This window comes from Enoplosus armatus, chromosome 3 (genome assembly GCF_043641665.1).
Source record: "Enoplosus armatus isolate fEnoArm2 chromosome 3, fEnoArm2.hap1, whole genome shotgun sequence".
Taxonomy (NCBI): domain Eukaryota; kingdom Metazoa; phylum Chordata; class Actinopteri; order Centrarchiformes; family Enoplosidae; genus Enoplosus; species Enoplosus armatus.
The window spans coordinates 2747993-2775112 of NC_092182.1; the positions used below are offsets into that span (position 1 = coordinate 2747993).

Consider the following 27120-nt stretch of genomic DNA (forward strand, 5'->3'; position numbering starts at 1 on the left):
TTTGTAGGCTGGGGGGTTGTTGTAAAAGGGGCGAGTGTCAGTACGCATGGCCACGCGCAGTTACGTCCTCTCGCCGCCTCTCTCTGACCCGGTACGTCATGCTGCATTCAGGTACACATTTTTTGGATCGGAGTTAAGGCGACACTCGCGTCTCGTTTCTCCTTTTACCTCGTCCCGCATTTCATGTGAACTTAACTTATCACAACCAGGTTTATTGCCAAGTAGGTTTTCATGTACGGTGAATTTGCCGTGCGTGCATCTCTTTGTAAATACCTTTGCTGAGTTCAGATGGATTGGATTGGATTACTGAGTTTGATAAAGAAAAAAAAAAAGGGATTTGTTTGCCTGTTTGGACTGCCTTTTCCGGTTTTGACCCTCACCCTGCCTCACTTTTCCCGTAAGTCTTTGTCCCCCTTTTCTAATAAACCTTTCACCTTCATTGAGCTCTGCCTATTCCCTGTGTGTCCTTCTACCCTGTGTACACAGCGGTGACAGGAATACCCTGTTAAAGTAACTGGAAAAAGTTGCCAATACAGTACTTAACTTAAGCAAACATATTATTTTCTTTCCTGTGTGAAATCTATGACCATTTATCAACGATCTAAAATGTCTAGCCAACATTTGGCTAAGAGTTGTGCCACTGTCATGTTCTTTTGACTTCATGCAAGATGCCCACCGCAGCTTTACGAGATAGGTTCACAATTTTGCCTTAAAACAACACTTGCATGCCCATGAGGAGATCCCTTTGTAAAAGAAATTTGAATGTAGAAATCCAGAGCTCTTGTTTAGCTGAAGTTAGTTTGAGGCTTCAGCTGTTTAAGTTAGACAAATCAAAGTAGATATTTCCCAAAGTAACTATCTTTTCTGTGCAGTTCCGTGAGTCCTGAAGGCCATGGTGGACACCATCTGCGATAGGATCAGCCACTGCAAGCGCCTTCCGCCCAGCAATCAAGACCATCGCTTTTCGTCAGGACTGGGGAGAAGCCAACACCTGCTGCCAGGACCACTTCCACTGGCCTACCTGCAATGGCACGGGGCTGGGGACTGAACGTTGACTTGGGGAAGCATCTTAAGTTCCCAAACTACTGCATCAAAGGTGGTCTGGCTGTATTGCATGATTTTGTTGAGGGGATCGTTCCTCTTGTTGTGAAGTCTGTTCTAAAAGCTTTGCACAGGGGGAACATTCCGTCAGAAATCAACCTGCGTCCAAGGTGCATGGAGAAGGAAGTCGAAACTCCAGCAGCACCCATCGTGACGACAGCAATTAAAAGTTGTTCCTCATACTGCAAGTGTTGCTGTAGGAAAAAAATATATGAAAAAACTAAACAACATGCATCTTTTCCCCTTTATTTCCATCTTAAAGTGCAGCAGAATGCTTCCTTTACATGTTGATGCCGCTTGACTCTGCAGGCCTGCGTGTGCCTTGGTTTGGTTCACGTCTTCTGCCCATGCTCGTTCATGTCTCAGTGTTTGCCCCCCCCCCCCGTCCTTGTTCATAACTGGCCTTGCATCATGTATTGTCTGCAAGTACCTGCACCTGCCTCACCCTCTCCTCGCATCCTTTGTCGCTTCCCCCTCTGACTGGTATGTTTGAGTTTCGCCTCTTGGGGGCGGATGTGCAGTCTGTCCTCGTCCCAGCTCTTCGCCGTGCAGAGGACGCTTTGTGGCTATAGGGTCAGGGTGTCACGTCTTCCTGCAGTTTCAGTATCATTATGTTTTGCAGTAGCGGGAGGGCATTGTGTTTTATACTACACCAGTGGCATAAACAACACTGTATATGTATAAACATAAATGTGTGAAATTGTTCCACTGATGTGACCTGACTTTTCAGACAGTGCCGGGATGATACTCAAGATTAGACCATACTGGAAACTATTGTTTTTTTAAAAACATTTTTTATAGGCCTCAATCTCTTATGATATGATGAGATTTTGATTGTTATTGCAGTCCAGTTATTGCGATCCAATATCGCTGTGTTTACATATTAGATTGCGCGATTGCCTCCTTTCTTTATCGTCCACCTGCCGGGTCTCTCCCAATTCAATTCAAGTATTTTTATTTCACGAGTTTTACTGGCGCCAAAGTTCTGAAACAGTTTGCCAAAGCAGATAACGATGAGGCATCTAATCTGTGTGTGTGTGTGTGTGTGTGTGTGTGTGTGTGTGTGTGTGTATGTGTAACAGGAGAAGGGAGCAATAGAAAAGATGAATAAATTCATTACAGCAACATAACTGCTGCTGCATCATTGTTCCTCCACAACAGTCATTGATGCTGCTGCTCGGCTTTATTGAGCCCCTCCCCCTACCACCTGCAGGCTCTGACTCCAATCTCTGGGGGGAGGGGGGGGGATCTGCCATCATCACCGCCCCATCTCCCTCTCTGTGCTTACACTCACAGTGGTCAGGTGGTGTGCCAGGAAATGTAAAAAAGCTAAGCCAGCAATGGAGTTTGCTTTGTGTCTCTTTTGTTGAAGATTTCAAATACCTCTCAATGTGTTAAACAGTTTGTGAATCATTGATTGAGAGGGGAAAGCTGCCGTTTAAAGCTGAACGTGGTGTCCATTGTTCAAGGTTTCGGGATTTGGATTTTTCTTTTATTGTTAACTTTATTGTTAAATTGTGGTTTAGTCCGTTATTGTGTCAGCCTATTTACCGCTAATGTACCAGCTCTCCAAAACTGTCCGAGTAAGATGTATTTATTGCATTTACTATATTATCTTTTAATAATAATTATGCTTTTCCTTATTTTCTGTCATATGTATAATGTTACAATGTTGGATATTCATAGCGAACGGTGCCAAAGTTGCCAAATAATGAGGTAAAGTGTCTATCTGATGTCAGAAAGGCGCGGATGTCCTTATATGGTATCTCTGCTCCAGGCACAGACCAGATGTTTATGTTTATGTCAACGTTGCTTAGTAACATTTACAGTTTGCCTTTGGAAATACTTCCAAAGACTTCCGGAACTTGGCCGGCCAATCAGAAGACAGTGGGCTTTTAGGCAGGGGGGGCCTTAAAGAGACAGGAGCTCCAACGGCTTGTTTCAGACAGAGGTTGAGCTGAGGGGCTGCGTGAAGGGCCAGTAGAAGATAAATCAGGACTTTTTTGAACTGTGAATCACGCAAAGTTGCTCTAGTGGAGTCACAAAATTAAAATATAGAGCTGGAAATACATGAGCATAATAGGTCTCCTTTAAACATGAACAACGCACAAAGACTGAGTTTGCTATTGTGACGCCCCTCCCAATGTCTTGGGAGGCTGATCTGGCTAATCAGCAAGCAACTGGCTGACATGGGAGGGTAGTCTGGTGATTAAGCTCACCTGGGCCCTTAGGGTCAAAAAAGCTGGCCCATGTGTTCACGCCTGTCTCTCCCTTTCCAACAGCTGACATCCACCCTGCATCGTCATCGTCATTGTTTGATTTGTGTTAGTTTCAGTCATTTTAGTTTTAATACATGATCCTTGTTTTAAGTGATATTTGAAAGAGTACAGCCTCCAGGCCCCCACTCCCTCTTTGCTTTACTTCATTTCTGCCTCCAAAGCCCCTCCCCGCAGAGGAGGCTATCATGAACGTGCAGGCTAGTTGCCACGGCAACTGACGAAGCCAGGCATACAACATGGCGTGCACTCTGGTTATCTGTGAGAGCCCAGGCGCACACAAATACCACAAAAAGTCCAAGCCTGCAAGACAGCCTGGGCGCTTCACAGGGATATTTTCAGCCACTCTGCAAAAAAAAACGACGCTAACCTGTAGCCTCAGCATTGGGAACAGGCTAACGTTAGCCCCACTGTAACGTCACATGACAGTAGATATGGCCTACGGAGTGTTACAGTAACCGTAGCCATCTTTTTTTCATTTTTGAAAATTAAACAGAAGTCAAGCAGGTGTAATTAACTGTCAAGCAGAGGTGTGGCTAACTCGCCATCGGCAGCTTTACCGGCTCTCTCCGCCTCGGAACAGCCGCTCCGGCGTTTTACCGCGGCCTCGGTTGAGCTCCTTTAGCTTGCTTTTTGTTGCTGGTCTCCTTCTGTTTGGCAGTCTTTTCTGCTGGTGGTTGTGTTTTTTCAGCCGTTGTGTTTGCAAAGCTCCTGCACGCGAGCACGAGCAGTGATTGGCGCTGTGTTGGAGACTCCTCCTGGCTCTGATTGGTTGCTTTTGCTCGGGCACGGTGGATTCTTGCAAATGCCATTAGGAGCACTCGGAGGAGCCAGAGGAGCCTGATTTTTTTTTTTTCAGAGATTATCTGTTTCATGTACTGCTGTCAGGATACACTGACAGTTTCAGCAAATATGACAAAAAGTTATTTTTTATAAAACTTACCTACTGAAACTTTAAAGAGGACCTATTATGCTTTTCCTTATTTTCTGTCATATGTATAATGTTACAATGTTGGATATTCATAGTGAACGGTGCCAAAGTTGCCAAATAATGAGGTAAACGTATGTAAAAGTAATCCCCGTGAGCCAAAAGCTCCGGCTTCAGACTGCTCCGAACGCTCCGTTTCAGGTTTTTTCAACCGCCTTGTCTATCTGATGTCAGACAGGCACGGATGTCCTTATATGGTATCTCTGCTCCAGGCACAGAAGAGATGTTAATGTTTAAGTCAACGTTGCTTAGTAACGTTAGGTTTACAGTTTGACTTCTGGGACTTAGCCGGCCAATCAGAAGAAAGTGGGCTTTTTAGGGAGGGGGGAGGCTTAAAGAGACAGGAGCTCAAACGGCTTGTTTCAGACAGAGGGTGAGCTGAGGGGCCGCATGCAGGGCCAGTAGAAGATAAATCAGGACTTTTTTTGAACTGTGAATCACGCAAAGCTGCTCTAGTGGAATCACAAAATGAAAATATAGAGCTGGAAATGAGCACAATAGGTCCCCTTTAAGTGCTTGAAATGTTGCACATTTGCACACGTTTCTTGAAAGTATGATGATGTATAGGCCTTAATGTTGGGACTTTCTTTTGTTTTTGTTACCGTTATATATATAGTTCTATTTGTGATGTTTGTAATTCTGTGTGAGATGGGCCACATAATCAACTAACGAACTAACTACATAACTTACTACATTCACATTATATAGCACTCTAATGTTTGGTAGCCCAGGACAGGAGGGGCTCTGCAGCGGGTGATAAAAGCCCGCCCAGAACGTCACTGGCGCCCATCTACCGATTTTATTTCATTCTATTCAGATTTAGATATTTGATTGATATCTATGTTTTTAAAATTCCATGTATTGTAAAAATAATAATAATAATAATAATAATAATAATAATAATAACAATAAGGCAAAAAATGGTAGCGTTTGATAGGTAGAATGAGGTGAGGACTATCTAAACATCTAATCTAATGTATTTTTTTTTTTTTTTTTTTAGCAAATGTCTGTTCAGGAAATTCAGTTGGGTGCATTTTTTCTTTCTTTCTTTTCTTTTCATTTCAAACCAGTAGTGAAGCTTTTATTGTGAAAGCCAAACCGCTTCGATTCCGGTCTGGTGCCGTGTAAACCTGCCCTCCCTTTGACTCAGCTGGATCATCAGGTGGCTGCTCCATCTCTCTCGCTCACGGCCCGATCAAAACTGATCCCAGAGCGGCCGGGGATCGGGTTTCAGCACCGCGGTCAGCTCCGGGCCCAGCCTCTCCCTCCTGCAGGGGCAGCGGAGCATCAACAACACATCAACGTTTCCTCCTGTTTTCTCTCCCCGCGACCCCTCCCCCTTTGTATCTGCTCTCATGATAAATCCCTCCTATGTGCTACTTGACTGGCAGACTTGAAAGGCTTGGGGATCACGCAACCAACTGGACTCCACAGCACTTTTGCGTTTTCTTCCTGAGACTGACTCGTCTGACGGCAGTTTTCTTTTCCCTTTTGTTTTCTTGGAAAGCAACAGTCTGAGCCGCGTCTCCACAGCGGCGCCCCCCTGGATCTCTCCCTCTGTGGCTGACACTGAAGGTGATCGGCATCTCCCCCCCCCCACCCACCCCCCCTCTACTTTTGCAGTTTTACCTTTTGCAGCAGGTAGGCTATAAGTCCCCATCCAAGCCTCGGCAAGCATGTTGGACCCGTCTTCCAGCGAGGAGGAAGGGGACGAGATGCTGGAGGTGGAGCGCAAAGAGGTGGCGGCCCCGAAGAGCCTCGGAGGAGCCCGGCTGTCACCGGGCCGAGTCGCCGACGGCCACGGCGGCGGAGGGCTCCAGCCCCGGGGCCGCGGGTGCAGTGGCGGCGGCGGCGGCGGCGGCGGCGGCCGACCCTCCAGCCCCAGCCCGTCGGTGGGCAGCGACAAGGAGAAAGAGGACCTGGAGAAGATGCAGAGAGAGGAGGAGGAGAAGAAGAAGAGACTCCAGCTTTATGTGTTTGTGATGCGCTGCATCGCCTATCCGTTCAACGCCAAGCAGCCGACTGACATGGCCAGGAGGCAGCAGAAGGTAAGATCAAGTGATAAACACACACACACACACACACACCTAACTTCAAAGCTGTCTTTCTTCTTTAAACGCATCTCTCACTTCCAGAATGGCACCGCTGACATTCATGACACCAACTGTTGCTCCCGCAGCCGGCATCGCAGAATGCTGAAATATGAACACAGTCCGCGATGAATCCCCCTTCACACATCCCATTTATTGCACATCACACGAGGATCCAGAACCTTAATACTTTTCAGCAGAAAAACTAAAAACAAAAACAACCTCCCCCCCCCCCAAAAAAAAAAAAAAAGCCAGTAGATCGACTGTGATGACACCACCTCGCTGCACACGAAGAACATTTTTGTCTTCTTCTTCTTTTCTCCCTCCACCCAACATCCTGCAATGATTGATTGTGAACGATGAAGGGTTAAAACGAAACAATGAAATGTTTAATAATCCGAACCAAAGACAGGCAGGGTTGGCAACACCAGGGGAGGCAAGAGGATGAGAGAGAGCATGTGTGTTCATGTTGTTCCCACCCATTGTAGTAGCTCTTGCATATGTGAATTGCCGCTGGGCATAGAAGCATCAGTGCCCCCCCCCCCCCCCCCCCTCCTGCTAGTCTCAAGCCCAGCTCTTATTGGAACAATCTATTGCACAAGAGAAACTGCTCTTCCCACTCCACTCACCGGTGCCACTGAATGGCATCGCGGGAGAGGAATGTTTCTTTGCGCAGTACATCCTCCTTGTGAAGTGAACACCGCCGGAAATATCGCCATAACCCAACCCTGAGGTACATGAGGCCAATGCGTTGGTTTGTTTCGCAACAATACTATGAAACATTCCATTTTTAAAGGTGCGCTGTGACTTCGTTGCGGCACTGTTCCTCAACTGGGCGCCCGCGCACCCCTGATGGTCTGCATTGGTACTGCAGGGCTTTATATGTGCCAGCGTGCTCGAAAATAAACTACTTTGTACGGCGCGTAGTGCGGTCGCCTCACGGGCAAAACTGTTTGTGTGGTTGTTTCCAAAAGAGCTTTCGGTACCTTCCACACTGTTTCTGGAACTGAAGAGAAAAGACAGTTTTGGGCGCAGCAATGTGATCCATTGCAAGGCCAGGTGGACAACTGAAACGCAGAGCTGTAACACGTCCAGCGTGGCTCTGTCGCGTCCCCACCATAGTACCAACGCGCACTGGAGGGTCTGAACGAGTAGTGCGTCTTCAGGCAGAACCCTCCGCCGCGAGATTTTGCATGGGCTTCAAATATGGCTTTTACGCAATTGCTTCTCTCTCTCTCTCTCTCTCCTTCACACCAGGCTTCCATTATCGGGTTAAGAGAATCATGTTAGCAAATGTAGATTCTTGAACATGTGTGCACACTCCCAAGACAAAGACCCGAGAAAAGGAAGCGTTAACCGTGGCAGCCACTAACTCAAACAAAAGAAAAATGCACGTTTTGTCCCCTGCGCGTTAACCTAAAACTAACTCTGCATTGATTCTGCTGTTAAACTGTTAGGGGCAAATTTATGATTGAGTCTGTTTTCACACAGAACAAATCTCTTAAAAGTCGAAGCTACACGTTCACTACAGGAGGAACTTCAAAAGAGTTCTGATGCAACGTATTAAAGCTGCGTCACTCACTTTTCTGGCCACTAGGGGACAGGAAAAAACGTTACAGACACACAGTCACCATCAGGTCCTCCTCACGGAGTTTATAATGGCTCGCGTGCCGTTTTAAGAGCAACCGCAGTGATGCAATTCATGTAAATGATATGGCACAGGTAGCAAGTAGCAAGCGCAAAACACGAGCAGCAACCTTACCACCGGAAATGACCTTCGCTGCTGCTGCCTCCTCCGTGTTTATATGTCTTTCAGCGAGTACGCCTGCTTACATAATACCACAGCACAATAATGGATGTTGCGTTGAAAATGCTACGCAGAAAAGAGTCTGTTCCATTGATATCTACGAACAATATGCATCGTCATAGCTAACTGCCTAGTGTCAGTTGCCTGTTTGTGTCCTGCTACAAGTGGAGCTCGGTGATGGTCAGCCAGTTGTTTGACCGCCTGTGTGTATATATGGATGCATCCACTGATCGGTTGGTACTATATAAACGTGATACGACACTTGTGAATGTGGCACGGCACCAAGAGAATTCGTAATCAGACTTAACAAGGGCACTTGTTTGCCTAATGGTCCATTATTTCTATCAGCCTGCGATGACGTCGAGCTTTCTAAAGCATGAAACGGTGCAACAGGAAGTGAATGGAATATTCCTCCTGCATCTACAGAGAGCTCAGTCAGTGAGGGAGTCGCTGGTGCCCACCACACCGACTCAGATGTCATCCTGAACTTGTGATTCTACCATCAACAATAGACAACAGCATGTCTGTGGCTGGCCACGAAGGGACTGCTGCACATTTTCATGTCCAACAAATTGGCACATCTGGAGCAACGGAGGGGGCGGGGGTTTTAGACCTTAAAGACGTCCGAGTGCTGCGTGCTCTATCGTTGCTGTATTATTAATTTATTCCCAAAAAGAATTCACTGCAGCAAAATCAGCTAAGCTGTGGGGCGTGGTGGTAGTTTAAGGTCGTAATGTGTACGGTTTCGGTCCTGGTCGGTTTGGCGACGCCACAGGGGTCGGTTACGTCGCGGAGAGGTTGGAGGTGTGCAGCCCCGTCGCCTGCGGCTCTTCGCCTCACAACTCACTGTGGCTGCTCCCTCTTGTTCCATTCAATTCAAGTTTTCTATATATAGCGCTGAATCATAACACAAGTTACCTCAGGTCACTTTTCATATTGAGCAGGCCCAGACGGCACTTATAAAGCAATATTTCAAACGGATCCACTGTCAAAAATATTGTCAAAATGGCCCTGTTTGTAGGCGCGTGAACGGTAGCGGTCGGCGCTAATCTCGCCGTCAAACACACTGCATTTACCTGTGACTTCTTCATGGTAAAAGCCAACTTGTGTTTCGCCAGCGTAATGGAGAGTCCAGAGTACAAACCACGCAGATGACCATATACCACAGGCCTTGCACTTTCATACTGCGAAGAAGCGTGAAATGTGACGAAACCTTGTGTTTTACTCCTCCTGAACTGCTAGTTTCTTTACTCAATGTCCGGGGACTGCTAGTCCATCTGCAGATGCTGCCAGAGAGACGAAGTTTTGACTTTGTATGACTATGTATTCACCAGAAATTGCCACTCACCACCAGTCAAATGCTTTTAATGTGTAGCTGCGGCAGTAGGAAATGTTCGGCTTGCATTGGCAGCAACTTAATACAGCATTTGCTTTCCCGGGAATGTCGCCACCGACGCTCAGCTCGTAAGACTGCAAATGCCAGTAGGCTCAATCACCACTGTGTGACCTAATATTTGCGAAACAGTAGAGGATGGAAACACGCATTTGATTTCCTTTTGCCGATTTTGGCACAATTCGGTTAAAACGTTTGGATGGAAAACTATGGGTCAGCTCGAGCTGCTCGCGTTTTCTCCCACAACAAGTTTCAGGTGTCGGTGGGGATCGTCGGGGGTGAAGACAGCACTAAGCATGCCGACGAAAGGCTCGGTAACCTGCCCCTTTTCAGCCATTTCCACTGCAACACAGCGAATAAAAGAACGTAACTATGGCGACTGCACGTCCATAGTCTCCCATTGAGTAATGAGACGAGGCAAAACTCCCCACTGTCGCTCTACATCAGGAAGTGAAGGAAAGAATGGATATACAGCACATTACGGCTGGTCATGCACAATACAGGCATCCGTCATAGGATCAACACTGGAGTATAAATCAAAAACTAGGCCGTGGGTATCTACAATCCCATGCAACAAGCATAAATCCAGTTTGAGGGATTGTTGTTTCCCAGAGTGCCTTTCGACAGCTTCAAAAGAAGTCTCACATAAGTCACATAATAGTCACATAATAATAGCCAAGGTAAGGAAGGTAGTTTTTGTTTCCCCCATAAGCCATGGCAGCTTATGGGGTCCGTGCTCACAAAGTTTTTAAACCTTTCAATTTCTTACAGCAACTGCTGTAATGGAGCCAATTTGAAGAAAATTAAACAAATAACTGCTGAATTTCACTAATTCTACCACTAATAATAACCTTTGAGCCAAGTGGTAAGAGAGCAGGTTCTTTCTTGTGTTTTAAATGCAGTATATAGTCCTCATGTTTGCTCCACATGTCACACTGGTGAGAGCTGATCGCCCCTACAGCGCTCCACTAAAGGTGGCTTGTTATTTGCTGTCCGTGTCAACATGTTATTTTGGTGTCGTTATATTACATGTCATTGTCCCCGTGAGATTCTCCTCCACTCTGGGGAGTGCATGATGAAAGGCACTTTGGTTTCATGCGCACTGAGGGGTTCACGCTTCGCTGTCATGGTGTATGAAGTGTGGAACGGTGCATGAACTGACTGCACACTCACTAGCATACTTGTTGACTCCACCCTAGCCTCTTAAAAATAGCTATGCAATACCTCTATGGCAAAGACTTCAAATTCAAATGACCTGTTTCTACACCAGATGCAGTGGTGGAAAGCATTTAAGTACATTTACTCAAGTTCTGTTCTATTTTGGGGTAATTGTACTTCACTTATCTTCATTTTCTGCTACTTTATACTTCAACTCCACTACATTTCAGGGGGAAACACTTACATTTACTATAATACTACATTTGAGCGTCAGATGACGTGGTTACAAACTACGAGACAAGATTTTTATTGTAACTTTTAATAAAAGATGTCTTGCCAACGGTTATCACAAAGTTTAAAGTTCAAGTTTAAAATTCCGAACGTTGACACTGGACGTAAATTGTGAGGTGCTGAAATCGTTCCAATATGGACGTAATTCCTAGGGACACTGGGCTGGTGTTAGTGGGTGTTCAGCAGTGGTGGAAGAAGTACTCAGATCATTTACTCAAGTAAAAGTAGCAACACCACGGTGTGCAAATACTCTGTTACGAGTAAAAATCCTGCATTCAAAATTTGACTTCAGTAAAAATTACAAAAGTATTAGTATCAAAATATACTTAAATTACCAAAAGTATTATGCAGTTTGGCCCATTTCAGAACAATGCAGCCTATATTAGATCATTGGATCAGAATCCTTGACAGATTAAAGTATGTATCACTTTCACGTTGCAGCTGGGCTAACTGTATTTACTTTATATTCTTCTGTGGAGTTGAATCTGCAACAATATGTCAACATTTTATTCGTTGATAATTATTTTGGATTAATAATCTGAATCTATAAAGTAACTAGTAACTAAATGAGTCAAATGAATGTAATGGAGTAAAAAGTGCAGCTTTTCCTTTGAAATGCAGTTGAATAGAAGTATAAAGTAATATAAAGTGAAAGTAAAGTACAAGTGCCTCAAAACTGTACAGTGCTTGAGTAAATGTACTTACTCTCCACCACTGGTTTTCTGACCCCCCCGCCTCCTTCCATTATGTGATCTAAACACAGTGTCCCATTCCACTGTGATTTGTTTCCATCACAATTAATCATTTCGCTGAACTTCGCTCAGATTGCAAAAGTTCGAAGAGCTCACTTGCAGCGAGCCCCGCTGGCTCTCGGGGGAAATGACGATGCAAACATTGCACATCAGCAGCTTTTGGCTCATTCATCACTTAACAAAAGCGGAAACTGACCGACCTGATGACTCAAGTGACAAAGCCGTTTTTGTCCTTCCATCTTCTCGTCCCTTCCAAAGTTGGGCTCAAACAGCTGCTGTGAGTGCACTTTAAAGGCTCCTGAACGCGAGCCATTCAGAATGGCGCCAGCAGCGCGGTTCAGACACAATGTCAGAATCAGTCCACGTGTTACGAGAGGATCTGCAGAGGTAGACAGAGAATGAGAGTCTGATTTGACATTCTGTGTTTAGATCGCACTCCGGAGCTCAGACGCCTTCTCAAACACATTTGCCAGTCAGCTGGGAAGTGGGTGGTACTGCGCCGGGCTTGAGATGCTGTGGGCTGAAAAGAGATAAAGCCGTGGCTGTTGCTTGTTTCTTTCATGTTCAAACCTGTCTTATCAAGACTTTGCAAATTGCAGTTTTAGGTCTTCAAACATTTGTTGCAGGTCAGAGCTGCTTTGAAAGCAGAAACAATCTCGGCGTTGAGGTAAACTTAAAGCTGCAGTAGGCAGTATTGTTGAATTATAGCTTTGGTTGAAATAACTCATTTTGACCATTGCATGTCACTAACAACATCTAATTGAAGGGCCCCTTTTAAAAGACTGTGTGTCTGTGTCTGTGTGCCCCCCCCCCCCCCCACACTTTGTATTTAGATTGAAAAAAAACAAACGGACCTGGTCTGAATCAAACAACCAATCACAGTGGCTCTGTACAAACAAGGGATTCTACACGCTTGACTCCTTTTCCAACCGTTCTGACTCACATCCCGATTCCAGAAGGTGGCGGTAATGCATCTAAAAGCTGTTTGCCAACCGCCATTAAAAGACCAAAGCTAGATTCGGCGGCGCCAGCAGCGCTCGGCTCTGTTGTAAGTAAACAGACGTTAGTTTGCTAGTTAGTTACAACGGTTGACAACCTTGACGTTCCGCTTCAAGCCCAGCAAAATGCGCGTGTGTGTTTGGTGCATCATTTGGTTAAGGGGGGGTGGGGTGGTGGGTGTATAGCGGAGTGATGCAAGGCTGCAGAAAGAGGCGGAAAGTTTAGTTAGAAAACTTGAATAAAACGTGCAGTTTCTGGTTCCTCCAAAAGGTTCTGGAACTTCCGAAGATGTTCTTAGCCTCCTATGAGTGGGTAGGAGGCACTCAGGAATCTACAATTATTTCTAAGAGTGTCTTTAGTTACGAGGCTTTTGGAAAACGCCTAGCTTAAGAAGGTTTGCAAGATGGACTTCACGATAATTTTAGCCTATGATAAAGATGCTATTGGGAAATAAGGCCCTGCCCTGATTTAAATTACCGGTGGACCAGTACGCAGAAAAACCAGTAGGTAATTGTGGCTGTATTTATTTACTGGGTGTGGGGAAATAACCTACATACGCGCTCTGGACGGGATTCAAATCACTGACCAGCATACGTAAATGTTAAAATCACCCCACCTCCCCTAGAGACATAGATCCAGTTCGAATGGGGTTTCAAAAATCGGGGGAACTCGTGTGAGTCCTCATACGTAAGAGAACAAAAATGACACCAATATTTCCTCTCTTACTGTGCGTGGCAAGAAGCAGAAGACAGAAGCAAGATTAGCGGGTTCGCCTGCTAAAAGGCCTATTTGTACAGGACTGGCAATACCTGGGGTCCTCGCGTGATTTGTCATAATTCCAGAGGTCGTCTGTGTTCTTGATCCTGTGCAAATCTTTCAAGGCAAGTAGAGGAAGCACAGAGGCTGCAGTGGAAGTTATTAATCAGAGCTTTGATAGCATTCTGGATGCAAACTGTTGCTAGCCAAAGTTATGTAACGTTTCAATCATACCCAGAAATAATCCTTGGGATTTGGTCAGTGGATTTGAGTTGAAACCCAGACTTTGTTTATCCTGCTGCGTGAAAACACAGACGTAAGGGTCAAGCATGTGATCGTATCCCAAAAACTTGACACGAAGCGAAATCCATATGCGTGGCCTCATGAAATAGTTGGTGTCAGAAATGTAATGACTTGGTCTCACGGCTCGTGTCTCACGTGGAGCAGTTTAAACTTCTCCAGTTCTCTGTTCCCTCAATGGTCACCAGTTCCGAAAGGTTTGTGGTTGGCCAACGGTGCAAATTTGCGCGTCCCAAGTCCACTGAAGATGAACCCTACACGAAATCTCTGTACCGATTCGCTTTGCCTTCACAAGCGATTCCAGTAATTGTGGTAATTCCGTCAATATGAATTGATTCCTGTTACTGTTACTTTATAAATGGTGTGACTGAACCCTCCTTACCAATCAGTTTTCTGGAAAATGACTCACTATTCACAAGATTCTGGACAAAGCCAGTGCGTTTACCACAAATAGAGAGCTGAAATTAAACCAGAGCGTCCAGGTTCTGTTTAAAAAAAACAACAAACCCCCCCCCCCCACTCAAAATCACATTGACATTTATTTTTAAGTTTTGCAGTAACACCCTGCGTTGGAGTAATAAGCTTGCTCATCAATAATATCTATGTGATGATCGTAGCTTTTAGGAGCTTTTTTTTTTTTGTGCCTTTCAGCTCGTTGTTTTGGTTTTAGAGCCTGCAGCATTACTGTTTTGGTTCAGTCTCTCTGCTCTCGTCAACATCGTTTCCAGCTGTTTTCAGAGAGAAGGCTCCGATAAACCCACTGTAGACCACCTGCCCAATATCAAAACAGCAGACAGACACAGTTAGCGGGCCAGCTGGTGAACACAGTGGAGCATTTAGCAGCTGAAGAGCCAGATATTTCATCCCGATAAAGGATCAAGGGTTCTCAAGTGTTGGATCACGAAGCAATGATAGTGGACTTTGACAAGTTCATTGTTTTGATCCCCAGTGAAGCTATGTTGACACTCCTGCTTGATGTATGTGCGATGAAAACACCCCCCCCCCCCCACGGCCCCCACGAGGCCTCCGCTTCACTGTGTAATAAACTAGCTCCAGCAGCGGATTTGTATTTACCATACCGACTGCGTAAGACCTGGGAACCTGATGATGATGATGATGATAAACTTTATAGTAATGTGGCATGCATACACATGTACAGACCCAAAATGAATAATAATAAAAATAAGAATATGCAGTAGGCAATCGCCACAGTACTTTAAGGTGTCAGAGTAATATGTACATCACAGATTAAAATGGGACCTTTCTGAGAACACGCAATCACACATCCCACACTACCTATTTTCTTTCCCGGCAGTCAGAGGAGTTCTTGATTGAACAAGATCTGTAGTTTCATGCTTTCTTGTTCTCTTCTGTTTTTTTTTTTTTTGTATTTTTTTTAAAGATTTTATTTACGTTGCTTGTCTCTCCTAATCAGGCCGGGGGGGGGGGGGGGGGGGGGGTTAGTATGCCCAGGTGAGACACTTGACGCAGCAGCACAATCAGGCCATCTGTCTGCTTGTTTTCTGCGCCACAATAGGGGCTCTGATGAATTGCACCCCCCCCCCCCTCCCACCCCCCCTCGTCTTCCCTCGCCTCTCATTCTGCTTTTGCCATTTTTTTTCCCAAATCAGCATGGCCTCAAAGGGGAACTTCACAGAAAAGTCTGTTTGCAGGTCTTACAGGGGGTACCACGGCATATGTGAGAAAAAAAAGTTGGAGCTGAATCTGGGGTGCCTACCAGACAGGTGACTGGTATGCATTGTGGGCAATGTAGGCGCCAGGTTTTTTTTTTGAGTAAGTTGAATGCATGGAATAATATATATATCACGCTGGTCCATAGTGTGTCCCACGATGTTATGCACCAAACGTACGAGATTTTGCCTGTACGAGACATTAGTGCATTTGGTTTCTGCTTACGCTGAAGGGGTTCATGACCTTCCTGCATGACTCTTCAGATCTTTTGCAGCGTGTACTTTCTGTCTGATATCAACATGAGCCGACAGCAATATTAAAACGCTTCCTGTTGTCCACTTTTCTACACTCGCACTTGGGTTGACAGTGAGTTACCTTCGAGTTTTGACAGAACAGAGGGTTCTTCTCAGACAGCCTAAAGAGAAAAAGTTTTAGATGGGTATTTACAGTGATCCACTCTTGTGAGACTGTTCCAGTGTCTTTAAAACTGCAGCTCTCAAGCCGGTAAAAATGACAGTGAACTAGCGCAGTGGCCGTGATTTTGAAATTTGAAATTTGAGATTAAAACGATGATGTTTCAAACAATGTTCAAGACCAGAGAAATCCGTAAAACAACATTTTTTTTTACATGCTTTGATTCATTCCATATGTGAGGTCTTCCTCAGGAGGGAATGCAAAAGGCTGCCGCAGAAACTGCTGTGCGTTAACATCTGGGCGGAATGCCGGTGGAGACCGTTTCAATGGGCGCCCGCGAGCTCTGTAGAGACAGCCAAGGAAGACCGGAGAGAGATCAAGACAACTTATCTTATGATGGACATTTCAGTACGAGCTGTATGTGACAATTAAAACCACTTCAGTGACAGAAACAAAGGACAGTGCAGTAAAAGGATGCGTAGAGTGCACCTTATATCCAAAAAGCAGCCTTCAGTTGCCTTCTGCTTACATTTTGAGTTTTCCTGGCAATTTCTTAAAGCTCACAGCAGGTCTGGTTTATTGTACTATGACTGCATCCAATCATATACACACACGACACACATCTCCCAGATTGAGCCTCCAGAATTCTACGGGGGCTTTTTCATTCAGTCACGATTTTGAGCTCACGTTATTATGCAATTCAGATTTTCTTCTAACAATAGCAAATTTGTACTTCTCACCTTTGCCCTTGCGAGAAGAACGTGTAATTGCAGTTTTTTTTTTTAAATATATATGTTATTAACATGTATAAATACTGGTTTCTCCAACCAATAATTCAGGTTCCAAATCTGTGGCAGTGTGCATTCAAATGAACTCAGCTGGAGCTGTGCCCGTGTACATTATCAAGTGTTAGTGGGAGAAAAAAAAAAACCTTGTGAAACTGAAAACATCCAGTGTTTTCTGCTTTATAGCAGTTTTATTGCAGAATAAACACTTTTTATGGGGGGTCTGAATGTATCTGAAGAAATTGTTGCGACTGCCTTTTAGACAGTCCTGTTATGCACATACCAAGGTCAGTCGGCTTTATTATCATCATCATAATGCTTGTCAGACATTCATTTTCAACAGGGAACCATTGATAGAAGCAGAGGTTTCCAAACCTTTTCAGGACTGTAGAAATGTCCAACAAATCTCTGTATGCACTGGACGCAGAGAACAAAATGTTATTATTGTCTGACTCTGGATGGGTCAACTTATGAGAATATATTTTCACTTTTTTGCAAAACCTACTAAAATGAAATGAAATGATTTTGGCCCTGGATTTGCAAAAGAGCTTTTCCACATTATTATGTGAGAACTGGGCTCTCTCCTCTGTCCAGCCACGCCAGGAAAGGGGGCGTGAGGACGAGGAGCGGGCCGTAAAAAAAAAATAAAACGCACCTTCAACAATACAGACATCACCCCATGTGAACAGACCCCCCCCCCCCCCCCCCACACACACACACCCTAACTAGTTCTAACTGCTTTCAGTATCAGTGTGCCTGGCAACGCGAAACCAGGCAGTTAAAGAAAGGAAAACCATTTTGAGTGATGTTATCAAAGGTTTACAGCACGGGTGTGTGCGTGCTGTCGAAACAGATCAATAGTGTCTGCATAATTCATGAGGACGGCGTGTAGGCTGATAATGATGATGAAAGCCTTTTCAGTTGGCCTGTTGTGTTTCAGTATACGGAGCTCCTTTGACACATCCACTTATAGAAAGCAATGAGTGCTGTGTAATTAGGCTGGGGGTGGGGGGGGTGGGGGGGTGAGTCATCATACCAATCTAATCTATTGAGACTCTAATATGATACTCATCATCACCGTCTGCAGGGCCACAGGGCAATTAGCGCGACGAGACCACGGCCTCTTAGACAGCCGGCCTTAACTTTCTCCACGAGCTCGCCGTCACCAGTGATGTCATGTCAGGAACGGGACTGCGGCATACGCACGATCACCTCCGTACCGATTCACGTGTAAGCATTAGGGCATTCACGACTTCTGCACTTTAGCTGTCGTCAACTTCTCCCACAAAAAAAAAGTCACCGAATGGTTGCTTAATCGCGGGAGACGTATCATATATTTTTGACAACTATCAAGGGTTAACTAATGTAGGCGGCACCAACCTGTGCACTGTTTGGCTGCTTTCTTCAGGGATAGCGGGTTAGACGATCCTTCTCTAAATACCTTAAATGATTTAACATAACACAAAATGATTGTTTGAACAAATCTATGTTCAACAGCCAAAGTTATGTCCACCTTTGGTTGTTAGAAGGCTAATCTCAAAAGCTCTGAATAGCCTGCTAAAACCACAGATGAACGATGAGTCTCCGACCGCGCACAGTGGCTCTGATAGTCTGTGAAACCCCTTGTAAGCATGTATGCAACTCATATGCATACATGAAATATGTCAACAACTGCACCGAGGCCCAAACAAACCCTGAAGAAGTTGTGAAATGAATCTATACATGCATACGAACACAGTAAAAGAAGCGCTCCTGATGCAGCCACAGGTCAGCAGGAACTCTCCACCAGATGACATGAAGAGTTTCAGGTCTAGCTGTGAAGCCAAATTAGAAATTTGTCTAAAAGCTACTGCGCACACCGCACAAACTGTTTTTCATGTGTGTAACATGCAATTTATGTTAACGCAGTGCTGTGCGTGCTGTAAATTCTCACATAAATGGTGGCGCTTACACTTAAAAGAGCAGAAAGGGTGGTGGAATTACCGGCACTATGATGTTTAGCTTAATGGTAATTACGCAACATAATGTGCATTTCCATCATGTCCGTCCATCAACAACAGAGTGCAGCAGCAGTCATTATTGCTTCTTTAAGTTTTTCTTTCAAACAAAAACACTTCGTTTTCGTCCACTAATGACTAATGACTTACAATTATTTCCACTTTGCTGTGCTTGGATTGCTGTTAAGCTACACTCAATGAAACTCAACACTTCCTGCAGATGTTTCACATTAAAAGCCTACCTGGGAAGGGAAGCATTAAGCCCGTTTGAGCCACTGCGAGACATCTCCGCCTGAAGTGTTGACAGCAGAGTTGACAGCAGCTCAACACTTAACGTTGATACTGGCCTATATTACGGCCACTAGCACACTTACTACCTACTTGGGCTCCCCCGTTCAGGTCCATGAGCCCTCTCGTTCACTTCAATCAACGAATGGCGACTAGTCTTGCCATCACTACGAGGCAGAGAATCTCCAACCGGTGGTGGAACGAGTCACCTAAACTGGGTTTGGTCAGCAGAATCCCTCTCAGTCTTCAAAAGCACTTGAAGGCTGAGTTCCTTTGTTGAGTGAGTACCTACTCACCTAACGTGCTCTCTCTGTCTCTCTTAAAACAAGACTAGGTCGAAACCTAGGAAATGGCTGGACCGTGTGTGGTCAGAGTGCTATATTGCTGCCAATTTGTTAAGAGTCTATAATGTGGATTCCTGGATATTAAATGTTGCATTTTCTGTCGTGGTCCCAGTAATATTTGTTCTTACGGTGCAGAGTATCGCATGATGTGGTTCAGCTCTGTTTGAGTCAAACAAATTATACAAATTCAGTTGCACAGAGCAAAACTTTCCACTCATATCTTAAGATGTTTGATTTGAAAGTTAACACATTCTAATTAGAATCGTGTCTATTCTAATGATCTGTTAACTCCCCCTGCTCTTTCATTCGTTTCTATCTGCGGGATGCCAGTCGTTTCTTCTATGACTCACTCTGTTTCGAGTGATTTTTATTTGGGGTGCTTGAACTGTGCGCTCTCCCTTCATGCCTCTCGGCGCATGGAGAGCTGTTTCCCCCCCTGCTCTGCTCTGTGCTGGGCTGTTACAGTGCCATTGTCTCCACTTCGCCCCAGCGGTAGGTTTTATGTTGTTTTCCAGTTTCATCTCCTCACGGTGAATAGCAGGTATTGTACTGTCTGATGTACTGTGATGCACCCAGCGAGGTATGGACTGGTTATTGATTTCTCGTGAAGCTTGTGTGTGTTTGTGCTTGTGGGTATCGGACGGGTGACGGACCCAGCGGGGCGTGAAGCACTAGTGAGCAGAAAGTATGCACATGTCGAGCACGCAAACATTGAAAAGAGAAAGGTCACTCTGCCCTGAACAGGTCAGAAGTGAGACTTAGGAGGAAAAAATATGACAGCATCGATACTGGAAGTTGCCCTGATGCCAGAAAGCAGGGGCAATTTGGGGTAGATAGGGGTTCTGCATAGCAACAGCGTCAATGTCAAAGTTCCATGTTTGAGTGGTTGAATTATTGACCAAACAGAAACATCACAATACATTAGGAGGGGCATATTTTGTCATAAAAATGAATGCTCGCACAGAGGATTGGTAAGTTGCTCCTGGGACCAGCTCGATTTCTTGTACTCTGTTTATTCTTCAGTAAATCTACAATATACCAGACTCTGAGGCTCTAGTTGTGTGTTTATTACGGACGGTGTGGAGGGGAGACCTGCACCCATCTGGCTCTGGTCAGGGTTTTCTAATACCACATTACTTACCGTAACTCCAGAGTACAGCCCTCTATGTTGTGGACCCCACTGGTTCCTTAAACTAGCTGAAGAAAAAGCTGTTTTTGGGAGCTGATTGTCCGCTCTCAGCAAAATGCATACGCAAGGTGAGAACGAGGTGAGGCCCACGTAGTAAGTTGGCGTAGACTAAAAGCCTTCATCGTAGCGTGCATTGTTGCTTCTCCTTAACTTCTGTCCCTTGGATTGTGCCTCATTTGTATGTCACTTTGGACAAATGCATAAATGAATAAAAGTAAATGGAAACCTCTAGATGAATCTAACCTCTATTTGTGACACTTAGCAGTTAAATAGTTAAAATATCTATGTTTCCTTGGATTTAGTCTTGAGCTTCCATCAAAGGGGAATTGCGAGAGACAGAATGGTCAAATTAGAGATACCCTGACTTTTAGTCCCTAATATGGCTCAAGCTCCAAAAACACTGGATCCTACATTTCCCATAATGCAACGTCGTATAGCATCTTTTGTTAGAACGTCCTGCCACGTAAGTGCCCAATACCTTTCGAACTCCACAGGCCTCACTGAAATCACATCGCATCATTGTCCGTCCAGGTTGCTCAGCCATCTACAATCACATGCTACACTCTCGTGTCATTTATGGAGAAAAAGACAACATTCTAGCCAAGGCGCATGGTTTCTGGGGAAATACATCTGTTAAAACTGCTTTGGATTAACTGAACCAAAGAACCATGAAGCAGGGCGGTCAGGAGCCCAGAAAGCTGAAGACTAACGGACACAGCGGCAGATTTCCAAGTTGTCTGCGCCTCTATTTACTGGTGACTTCTTGGACTAATCCGTGATCCGTCAGCACTAGATTAGTGGAATCTGTCTAAATCTGAAAGCTCCGCACTTGTCGATGACATTAGCAGCCCAAGAAACTAATCACAAAAGGTTAATTTAATGCCACTGAATGGAAGAAGCTCAGTATGTTTTGGCATCAAATGCCTGTTGGCCAGTGAGGAGAAGTTGGCCGTAATGACTTACCAGCAGCCGATCCTGTGCCAGTATTGAGTGGGTGGTATGTTTTGAAGCTGTCTGAATAAAGCGTCCATACACTCTCAATCACAATGTCACTGCTCTGAGAAGAGGTTTTGGACAAGTGTGTATATTTCGTTTCACATGAAAGCAAAGCATTCAAAGCATTCTAGGTTTTGCGTTTTTTTCTTTATTTCGAATGTATTAAAAGAGCGCGTGGTATATTAATCACATAATTGTTGTATGGTGGTCATGTTTACCGGGTGAATACGGTCGAGCCCAAGGGTTGTAAGTGGCGCATGTGCATCGAATGGTAACGAAAGATGTGGCCTAGTAAAGTAAATGAGCGCTTCTTCTGCATCTGCTTCGTCAATATACCACAGAAACTGGGACAACTGACGAGTTCAAGCTGGAAAATGAGCAATGCAAAGAATTCTTCGAAGCTAACAACATAGCTGAAGAAAAGCAAGTGTAATGGGTGCAGCTTGAGCCATTCTCAAGGAACGTTTCGAGCCAAAGCCTTTATAGGTAGCGGAAAGGTTCCGTTTTAAATCACTGGCGCAGTCGTAGCTGAGTTGAAGTTGAAATGCAACAATGTTCGTCAGAGGAATATGAAATGAAGCCTGCCAGAGGAGACTACCCTCTGATAGATTTATCTCACTTTTTGCCAAAGCTTTTGGGGTCTCTCTCAACCTGGAGACGGCCAACAGAGACGCACGTCAGTTGAGAGGGCAGCAAGCGCTCACAAGGTGAGGCCACGGGGAGCCAAGAGCTGCGACTGATGCAAAGGGGGGGAAAAAAAAAATCTCCATGCAAATGAGAGACATTTCAAACTGTGGACAGATTAAAAAACTGGGCACATTAAAAAAGGCACATCGTTCCAAGACACAGACAGGGCGTCTCCCTAAGAGAGCTCAAGTTGTGCTTAAAGCTTATACTGGAGGTCCTGTTTTGGGGCAGATCGCAGCCAAGGTGGTCCGTGAGGGTCAAACTGAGGACTTGCCACTTTTAGTCGTTAAGTGAAATGGGTCATGGCGTGGCAGTGTAATGACGGTCCTCGTCGTTACTAGCATTTTGTAGCACAATTGATGTGTGTAGATGTTGTAGCTGCCTCTCAGCGGGAATTGATTGAAGGCCCGGCAGGCTGCACACTGAAAAGCGTAATGCTGCCCTCCATAGGCAGAGGTTTTACTGTTTATTCTATATTCTCACATGTAGTCCAGTGGAGTAGAGGCAATTTTAAGATTACTCCAGCAATTATTGTGTCCCCTCTCCAGGGTGCTCGGGCTGAAAGAGTCCCCAGGTTATTGAGCACTAAGTTAAAGGTTCCGGGAGATACCACGTGACAATTAATGTAGGGGTGTTAGTGAACTTTAATCTTTTGTTCAGGTTTCATATGATTCTGTTGTAATGGGTAGCATAAAGTAATGATTATACACACCCTTCCCTATATTGTGGTAAGGGTCGAGGTCGTTACCAGTGGCAGGCTATGTATGTAAGTCAAGCCCGGCTGCTGGCAGGACCACATGCTGCCGTTGTCCACGGCGTTTTGTGCAAAGAAGTGTGTTGTTTTTGTAATTACGTCTTCGTGGCTGGTGAAATAAACACCTCAAGTCTCCTGTGGTTTAGGTCCAACCACTGTACGGCCATCTTAACAGGCATAGATTTAGCAGCAGCTTACCAGCAGGTGTTGCTGGATGATGACTCCAAGAAATACACTACCATCGACACCCACAGGGGATTGTTTGGATGCAACAGACTCCCTTTTGGAATCAGCTCTGCACCCTCCATATTCCAGCGGATTATGGAAAATCTGGTGAAAGACTGAGCATAGATAGAGTATAATAGAGTACTACTGGATGAGAAATGGCACTCACCCTTCAAAGGACAAGGTGGGAGCTATACGGGAGGCTCCTGCTCCTACCAGTGTCAAGGAGCTCCAGGCTTTCTTGGGGCTTTTTAATCATTACGGAGTATTTGTGCCACAGCAAAGCACAGTCTTAGCCCCACTGCACACGCCGCTCAGAGGACATGTAACTTGGGAATGGACTGAGGTAGGACAGGTTGCTTTTGTTAAGTGTAAAGACCTGTACCGGTCTGCCACTCACCTTGGCATGTGATGCCTATGGAGACACCAGAGATCCTAGAGCCCGAACCTTTGGCTCTTGCCAAACCGGCAACCCGAGTGACTAAACCTTGCCACAAGACTGTACACCACTGCAGTTGACTGTGTCCACACACATGTACTCACACAGTCTGAACACCCATACCTTATACATAAGGGAATGTTATTTGTGGTAAACTGAGGACTTATGTTGTTCTCTGTCAAGAATTTCCAGACAACTGCTGGACGGAATCATTTTAGTTGGATTTCATTCTCAGCTAAAAAGGGTAAATGATGTGGTATATAGATCACATAATTATATGGTGATTATGTTTACTTATGCCTTGTGGACCTCTGAGGACACTTCAAGGGTTGTAAGTGGCGCATTGAGAGATATGGCCTAGTGTGCTGTAAGGATTTGCCACTGCCCTGTATTCATGTGAAAGCCTTGTGTGTGAATGTGTGAATAGCAGCTCTCGCCCTGATGAACACTTTCTCAATCCTTTGTCGGTCTGCTTGTGCAGCGTGTAATCTGGGATTACCCGTCCATTTGATGTTATGTCATCACCAGGGAGCTCGAGCAGAGGGGAGAAAGGGTTAATGTCAATATGTGTGTGAGAGAGCGCGAGTGATTCATTGGATCCTTAATGTGCAGGCCATTGTAGATGGCATTTTGAAAATGTTTGGTTTCCTTTGACCCATATGTTTTCTGGTGTTGTGCGAGCAGGAATCTGAAGGAGCGTTCAACCGTGGAATTGGATTAAAGACACTAAACAGGTGTGAAATTGACAAATCAATTCATGGTCTGCAATTCAAATTTGAGCGTGATCATTGATTTTTCTAAATTCCTCTGATTCATTAAAAATGGTGAGCTCATGTCCCCGGGACAACAACAACAACAACAACAACAACAACGACAACTGGAACATTAGAAGTGCTGCAGCTGCAGTCTGTGAGAGCTTCTTCAAGCCCCTTTCCAGACATGCGCCTCCACATGTGGTTTTTACACGTTGGTCTTGTCTGAATGAGCGCTGTCAGATTAACCTAAAGGCCACGGCAGCACAAGGAGAGACGTTCAAGATCACTGACACATTTCTCAGCCAAAAGCTCTACAAGAATTTGATGCCGCCGCTCTTTCCTTGTGCACTGTCCGACGCGACAATATAGGCGGCGTCACGTCTAATAATGTTGAATGATAATGATGTATTAAAATTCATCAGCGAGGCAGCCTGTGAGAAAAAAACAGAAAACGTTCTTCTTCCTTCATACCATTCTCACTTTCTTGACTCGCCGCCGTTTTCCGGCTTCCGGTGTGTGCTGTCACGTCTGAATGCAGACGCAAGGAACACGAGCGACAGACAGGCGAAGACGGCGGCGTTTTTCACGTCTGAGAGGGGCTGCAGATAAGCAGACGTTAGCAAACGTTCCTGCAGTACGTGGGTGCAAAGTTTTGCAACGTTGACGCTTGACTGTTTGTTTCGTTCTGGGAGCGCTCGACGTGACCGCAAACTTTGGACTTTAATATTGAGGGAACATTAATCATTCCCTTGCCCTCTTTGTTTGCCATGTTTGCGAAACACGGGGGTAGATTGTGGATCTCGAGCAAATAGAGTTGACGAAAAGTGACGCAAAGCACGATTGTGAACAGACTTTGTGTGGAAATTTAGTGTAACTTTCAAACCAATCGGAGCAAAGCTCTGTGGCAGCTAAGGAGGCCGAGCAACGGAGATGCATCCTGCGAAGAGTCTCCGCATCCTGGGTCTTTCAGTCTAAGGCCGCTAAAGATAAGAGAGCCAGGACCTGATGATTTAATAAGAGGACATGACCACAGAGCAGAACAGGAGAACAAGCCTGTCAAATGGAGACACGTGCACCTTTGTGTACAAAACTGGTAACACTTCCCTGAAACAAATCCCAAAAAAAACAAACAAACAAAAAAAGAAACAGCTGAGCAGCTCTCTGTTATTTCATCACAGATGGAAATCTTTTCTGGTTTTATGCTTTTGTACAAACAATTAGTGGAGCCTCTCAGTTTCTCATCATTTGGCTTTAGTGTGACGTTTTGCCTACCAGACACTCTTATTTCGCACTCAGATGAAAACACATTTTCTAACATCTTCTAACCCGACACACGCGACAAGGACTTCAATTGAACTGAATTGAATTGAATTGAATTGAATTGAAGGACTCAGGACCAGTATTTTAGGCTTGCCCTCGGACCCTTCCTTGCTGCAATATTCAAAACCGATTCACCAACAAAAAGAGAAAAGGAAAAAAATCCTACATCTAGATGCAGATTAAGTAGTGAGGAGGAGGAATTAGGAGTCAAGCGGTGGTCGGTAACATTTCCATTGTCCCATTATGACTCGCAGAGTGAGGCAGGGGCGCAACCTCTCGGACCCTGGATATTATGGCCCCGTTTGAGCCAAGCATTGGCGCCTTGAAACGGGCTGCGTCGCGCAGGAAAAAGCACTCCTGAAATACCCACCGCTTTCAGGCTGTGATCGCAGCTCCACTCCAGCGGCCACACTGGCCGGAGCAATTACTGGCAGGTAGATAGCACCCACTGAGAGAGGCATGTGACACACACACACACACACACCCACACACACACACACACACACATAAACACACACACACATACAGCATTGTTATCTCAGTTTTCAAGCTCCCAGATGGCAGCCGCAGCAACTGGTTGTCGTCCACTCACACCAGACCCTCTGCTGACACACTGGCGTCTGCTCCTGCCTCTGTCAAGCTGCATACATTAAACACGCTGCAGTCCCGGTTATAGGGGGGGGCACTCCGGGCCTCTATTACCTACAATATGCATCTTTCACTCTTTAACTTTCAAGCAGTCTCATTTTTCCTATCCACATTTCTATTTTTACTCCCTCCTCCCCACTGTTTCACTTTGTGGGTTGGGTGGGGCCTTTCAGTCCTTGCCTTCTTCCTTCCGGTGTCCCTCTCTCCGTCCTCTCTTATCCGAGGGATGCTCCCCTCTTTCCTCTGCCTCTCTCTTTTCTCTCTCTCTCTCTCTCTGTCGTCTCCTCCCTGGAGTGGCACTGGTAACGGAGCATTACATTACAACAGATGCCTCCTTAAAATGCGCAACTGGAGTGGAACGATATTTTCAGGAAAGAAGAGTGTAGAGCCCAAGAGTGGTGGCCCTAAGGGGAAAGTGCTTCTTGTGGTAATAAAAAGCACACTACATGCTACCAATGTTATGCTGTCAAATGTGCACTCAAAATGCTGTGTGTGTCCATACACAAGAAATATGAGTTAAATTACGCTCCACAACAGAATGAGCTAAGAGATGCTACAACTAAAGCCCTACTCGTGGCCCAAAGACGCTAACGCTAATTACCCTCCACAAAATATAGATGTCGGAGGGGATGAGGACACGCGTACAGGACTGACATTTTTGCTATTGTAAAAGCCT

General features: G+C 45.3%; 1 protein-coding gene across 3 annotated transcripts in view; it reads left to right on the forward strand.

Annotated features, from left to right (window-relative positions):
- The first annotated feature begins 6041 nt into the window (after positions 1-6041).
- The window catches only part of cadpsa (Ca2+-dependent activator protein for secretion a), a 134992-nt gene continuing 113913 nt past the window's right edge, over positions 6042-27120 (forward strand). For all 3 annotated transcript variants that reach the window (XM_070902006.1, XM_070902007.1, XM_070902008.1), the window contains exon 1: positions 6042-6413. In XM_070902006.1, coding sequence (XP_070758107.1) covers positions 6042-6413 — 372 coding nt within the window. The remainder of the gene's footprint in view (positions 6414-27120) is intronic.